At 35.9% G+C, this 6320-nt stretch overlaps 1 protein-coding gene across 1 annotated transcript in view; it reads right to left on the bottom strand.

Moving 5' to 3' along the window:
- The window catches only part of si:dkey-122a22.2, a 30873-nt gene extending 24763 nt beyond the window's left edge, over positions 1-6110 (bottom strand). The window contains exons 1-4 of the mRNA XM_041245622.1: positions 5967-6110; positions 4376-4544; positions 3620-3691; positions 3086-3162 (exon numbers count right to left, since the gene is read on the bottom strand). Of these exons, the coding sequence (XP_041101556.1) occupies positions 3086-3162; positions 3620-3691; positions 4376-4544; positions 5967-6029 (381 nt within the window). The 5' untranslated portion in view covers positions 6030-6110. The remainder of the gene's footprint in view (positions 1-3085; positions 3163-3619; positions 3692-4375; positions 4545-5966) is intronic.
- Between the last annotated feature and the right edge of the window lie 210 nt (positions 6111-6320).

The following is a 6320-nucleotide window of genomic DNA, read 5'->3' on the forward strand; positions in this document are numbered from 1 at the left end:
GACTCATTAACCTCAGTGGATATTATATTATGCACTTGATAGTGTTTTTCTCTGTGATGCATACTGCATAATTTTGTGTTCTATGTTCCCACAGATGTTTGAATGTTAATTAAAATTAATTATTATCACTCACATGTGATTTCTGTCAAGGCAATAAAGGCATACACAGTTTAACAAGCCTCATGCCCATCTATGATCAGCAAAGAAAAAAGCCTACATAAAATGTTCAGATAAGTTATCTAATTCAGTTTGAAGACGCTTCCTCATTATTATTGATTGCTACTGAAAAAATGCAAACTGAAAATAAAAGTAAAAGTTAGGCAATATCATCTTGCAATTAACATGTCGTGTACGGCATACTCACCTATTTCAAACTGTGCATATGATTCATATCAAAATTAGCTTTATACTGGGCTTGTTTGTATCCGAACATCACACAATGCTCAGCAACAGTGCTGTAAACACTAAGTGTTGTGTATCAGATAGTTTAGTATTTTGCTTTAAAATATCATTAATACTTTCAAACTATTCAAAACATATCCAAATGTAACACTCGCACAAATGCTCAAAACTAGCCCAAAAATTAGGCACCTGCATAATAAAAAAAAAAATTCAAGCCCAGTTGGGCATGAACCCGTCCAATCTGGTAACACTGCACCCTGTACTGCAGTGGTACTCAACTCTGGCACTTGTGATCAAATCCAGTCCAGTTTTTACTCCATGCAGGTTCTAATGTAATTAATTGAAGCTTTTAAGAGGTAATTAACTAACCTGCTTGGAATAAAGACCAGTACTGGAATGTATCTCGAGGGCCAGAGATGAGTATCACTGCTCTATGTATGAACTATCCTTAAGGGTTCAGAAAATATAAACCGTGTTCATAGCGCTGTATTGGTGAATAACCACAGAACTGTAAAAAACAATATAGGCTAGTAATAATCACCTTTGGTTTTGGGGGATTAATAATAAAATTACACTTCACTAAAAGTGGCATTATTCTATTGAATTGTAGTTTACTGGCAATGGGAGGCTCTATTCATTATACAAAAGGACACTTGGGTAATCTGTGGGTCACAGACCTGCTACTACTGTATTACTAAATAATTTATTAGCTTATTAGCCACCCTGGCTTGGGGCTGTTATAATGTACAATACTGCCCTGTCAAGAAGTCTAGGGAGAACCTGGTATAGGCTAATCCAGTCCTTATGTTAGGTAAACTACATAATCTCAGTGGATTTTACATATGTTGAAATTCCTGCTGTCAATGTAGTCATATACAGGTCTTACACACTGCAGATTCTCTCTCTCTCTCGCTCGCTCGCTCTCGCTCTCTGTGAAAAAGTATTTGCCCCATGTGATTTTCTGCATTTTTGCATATTTCTGACACAGAATTTTATCAGAGCTTCAACCACAATCTAATATTAGATAAAAGGGACCATGAGTGAACAAATAACACAAAATTTTGATACTTATTTCATTTATTTATTAAACAAAGTTATGCAACATTCAATGCCCCAGTGTGAAAAAGTAATTGGCCCCTTAGACTAAATAACTGGTTACACCACCTTTAGCAGAAATCAGTCTCTTACAACACCGAATTCTGGCCAACTCCTTTATGCAGAACATTTGTGGGTTTTCGAGCATAAACTGCTCATTTCAGGTCCTGCCACAACATCTCAATGGGGTTTAGGTCTGGACTTTGACTAGGCCATTCCAAAAATTTAAATTTCTTGTTGAACCATTCTGATGTAGACTTGCTTGTGTGTTTTGGATCACTGTCTTACTGCATGACCCAGCTGCACTTCAGCTCACAGATGGATGGCCCGACAATCTCCTGTAGAATTCTCTGATACACAGAGCAGAATTCATGGTTCCGTCAATGATGGCAAGCATCCCCAAATCATGACACTACCACCACCATGCTTGACCGTTGGTATGAGGTTCTTGCTGTGGAATGCAGTGTTTGCATTTCGCCAGAAATAACGGGGCCCATGTTGACCACAAAGTTCCCCTTTTGACTCATCTGTCCATAGAACATTGTTCCAGAACTCTTGAGGATCATCCAGGTGCTTTTTGGCAAACTTGAGACGAGCATTCACATTCTCCTTAGTGAGCAATGGTTTCCGCCTTGCTACTCTGCCATGAATCCCATTTTTGCCCAGTGTCTTTCTGACCTTAGCCAAGGTGAGAGAGGCCTGCAGATCTCTGGATGTTTTTCTAGGGTTCTTTGTGACTTTCTGGACGATTTTATGCCTTGCTCTTGGAGAGATTTTGGCAGGATGGCCACTACTGTCCCAAACTTCCTCCATTTGGACAATATGGCTCTGACTGTGGTTTGGTGGAGACTCAGAGCCTTGGACATGGTTTTGTAACCCTTTCCAGACAGATGGGCATCAATAAATCCCCCCCCCCATCCCACCCAGAGGTCTTCAAGAATTTATTTTAATTGTGGCACGATGTGCCTCCAGAACCTGTGTGCTGACAACTTCACTCTGATGGTAAGGGCCAACGTTAATCAAAATGATACTGGGCAGGACTGGCCCAAATCAGGCCTGATTGTTAACCAAAGTATTCAAATGGCTGACCCTAATTATCCCTTTAATTGGGTTGAGTTAACTGGGGGGGGGGGGGGGGGGGGGGGGCAATAACTTTTTCACACCTGAAGATAGCATGCTTGATTACCTTGCACACCAAACAAATGAAAGAAGCACCAAACTTTGGTGTCATTTTTTTCTCAGACTCCATCTATATACTACAACAACCCTCAAAAAGATCTGACCAAATTCAAAAATGCAGAAAATCAGGCAGAGGGCAAATACTTTTTCACGGCACTGTACATTTTATATATATATATTTATCTATAAACGTGTCTCAAGTCACTCGAGAACAATTTTATAGATTAAAAAAGAAAAAAACTCATGCAATAAATTTAATCAATAAGACCCAAAAATTCATAATAAAATGAACATTAAGGTTTTTGTTCTATTTTTGTTTGTTTTTGTTTAGGGAGCCACAATTAAGCATTATGCTCACCGGTAAATTGTACTAGTTGGTAAATGATGGCATTAATATTTTCGTACAAACCTTTGTTAACTGGGATAGATCATCCTGTATTTGAAACCAGACATCTGAAGACATGCCAGTGGGTGCATCCAGTACCACTGCAAAATGGATAATAAAGCAAATTACTGGAGGTTTCCTAATAAGAAGGGTTTGCCTGGCATATCTGATAGTGTCCATTTAAAAATACAGACTGACTGACATTGTAAAGCTGTCCCCATGCATTAATCTATTGTATGCCCTTTTCGTGTCTGAATTTTCTTTTAATTTCATTTTTGCTTTTTGAGCTGCTTGTCACTTATTCTTCGTACCATCTACACCTACTGCTGCTAACAGATACTGTGCATCCGTAGAGTGAAAACTGCCAATGGGAAACATACACAAACAGGGTTTCCCTTTAATTGAGTGCCGACAGCTAGGAATTGCTGAAATGGTCTCTGATGTTCATTTCAGTAAGTACATAAATCTACACTTCAAATGTACTAACTCACTGTATCATAAAAATGTATCACTGTATCATAAAATTATTTGGAATTGTAAATGCTTTAAACAGCTTACCAACAGGCTGTCCTGTTCCTTTGCAGGTTAGGCACATCTTCTGCCCCAAACCAACATCTATTAACTGTCCTCCTAAAAACAAGCAAAGACATACAAATCTAAGTTAGAAGAAAACTATTATAATGTACAAGGTACAGTTATTTTAAAAACAAAAATCCAGAAGGATAAACATTTCTCTTTTTAAAAATAGCAAAACAATATTTGCCAATTAGGTGCCACCAAACACCAAGGAAAACATTAGAAATAAAAGGTAAACACTAACACCATAAAAGGGGGAACTTATGCACTTACAGTAGGCACATGTGAAAACTTTTCACAACCGTCAATTTACAAAACTATTAAGAAACAACTTACAGCAGGTGGACTTCAGTGTAATTTTCCTTTCACAAAAATTGCGCAATTAGTAAGTTTAAAGCTTTACTACTTTGTACACTGTATGTATGACAAGAAAAATATCAGAATATTCAACACAAGGTGTGATGTGTAATGAAACTTCAGTTTCTGAATATATTAGGACATGCATAAGTATACAGACAGCCTGCACTACAAATTAGCTTGATATTTTATTTAACTCATAATATATATTATATATTTATATATATATATATATATATATATATATATATATATATATATATATATATATATATATATATATTAAAAATGCAATTGATTTTTCTCTTGTATAAATAAAGCCTTAAAAAATGAATATCAAAGTAACAAAGTCAACAATGTAATCTTGTAGAGCTTTCTTACCCTCTGGCTGTAACAGTAGTCCTTCCCTCTGCAACGATGCATAATTAAGAAACGGAGGAATGACGATGAAGAGAAGAAGGTACTTCCCAACTGACAGCACTCGAGAGCACAGCCCTTCTTGAGAGACGGGATTTGCATTTTGACCAGAGGGCTTATCAGCTGAATTTTTCTGGAAAAGGAGGGAATTATTATTATTATTTTTTTTAAATTAAAGTTACTTTATATAACATATCGTATACTGCTCTAATATAGAATTAAAGGGGAGACGACTCAAACAGCAATACAGTATACACATTTTTAATAGTCTACCAGTATGACCAATTTGTATTCCTTTTCAAGTTTTTTTTATTTATTTATTTTTTACTAAAATTAATTAATTTGTTATCCCAGTCATGTAAAGTTTAGTGCTTAAGAGATTTTGTAACAGTATAAAAATGATGCATATTTCATTTTGTGGTGAAGACCATGATATCTGGCCCAATGGTCCCTTCAGTAAAGAGCAGACCTAGTTAGCTTGTCAGTGAGTTCATTTTCTTTACAACTCAAAGGGAGCTCACTCAATGCAAACATATATTTCGCTGGGATAAGGTTTTTACCCTGTAGTTTTGTTTGTATCCTCTAGTTTTGTAAAGTGCCTTGTGATACCTGCTATGAAAGGCGCTATATAAATAAAATTATGTTGTTGCTGTTTTTTATAACACCCAGAGACTGAACTGAAAACTGTAGGCTGGCCAAATACTACTGTGTGCTTGGTTCTTTTATAAAATAATAAACTACAAACATCTACAGTATGAAAGAGTTTAAAGAACCAAACGATCATTTTTACTCTGCTAGTCCGAATATAGGCCTAAATATGCATACTGATTGATCACAACTGCAGCACACCGGTGAATTTAAAGGTTACTTTAAAACAGCGAATGTGTATCTGCCGGTCATTATTTAAAAAAATCCTGTATCTGTATTTTTTTTTTAAAGATTGTTTTGCTCATATTTAATTAATCGTAATCAAATAATAAGACTGTATTGATGTATCATTCACAGCAGTTGTCAGTGCCAAAACATAAATCACTTAAAAAGAGATCTCATGTACCATATTGCATGATTCTCTGCAAGCTGGGTATCTGCCAGTGAATTTGCCACTGGGATAAGCTTAGTCAGACAGTGAACGTAGAGAACAAGTGACTTGCTTTACTCGTACTGAACGTATAGACTAGCATCCTTAGCGACTGTTAAAAATAAATATTGACTAAAAGAAATTTATGAGCCAACAACTTAGCGATTCAGTGTAAAAGTATGGCAGGAATGAATGCTGACAAACTGATTGGTCTCTAAATATATCGTGGCAGCGGTATTACTGCCTATTTCAAACAAAAAACGATACAACTTTTGGGAGGCAAACTGCCAAATAAATGAGTTATAAACGGCATTTGTAAAACTGGCAAGCCTAATAATAATAATAATAATAATAATAATAATAATAATAATAATAATATCAAGCTTGGTAATGTTTTCCACCTGGGACATAGCTGGTAATAATAATAATTTAAAAAGAAAAACATCACTAGCTATATTATCGGAGTGATTAAAATACCTTTGACGAATTATTCTGATCAGAATCTGTTTGCTTTTTCTCTATGGTCCTTTTTCGTTGCATGCTTGTTATGAATTCTATAGCACAGTAAACAAGAAGGTTGCACACAAAGCCTGGCGCTGCTCTGTAAATACACGTGTACTTTTGAAATAAAATAGTACTTCCTTGTTCTGGACGGATTGGCCACTGTGACAAACCAATGCAGGCCCCACGTGGGGGGAAAAGCGTTTTGCTAAAGTTTATATGCTGTGTAATTAATTAAAGATGTGGCAGTGAAACATATACGTTTAAAACATCATTTAATGTTTAATATAGCCCCTTTTTTTAATTCTGCATTTTACATACATCTTTTAA

Source organism: Polyodon spathula, chromosome 3 (assembly GCF_017654505.1).
Source record: "Polyodon spathula isolate WHYD16114869_AA chromosome 3, ASM1765450v1, whole genome shotgun sequence".
In the NCBI taxonomy this organism is placed as follows: domain Eukaryota; kingdom Metazoa; phylum Chordata; class Actinopteri; order Acipenseriformes; family Polyodontidae; genus Polyodon; species Polyodon spathula.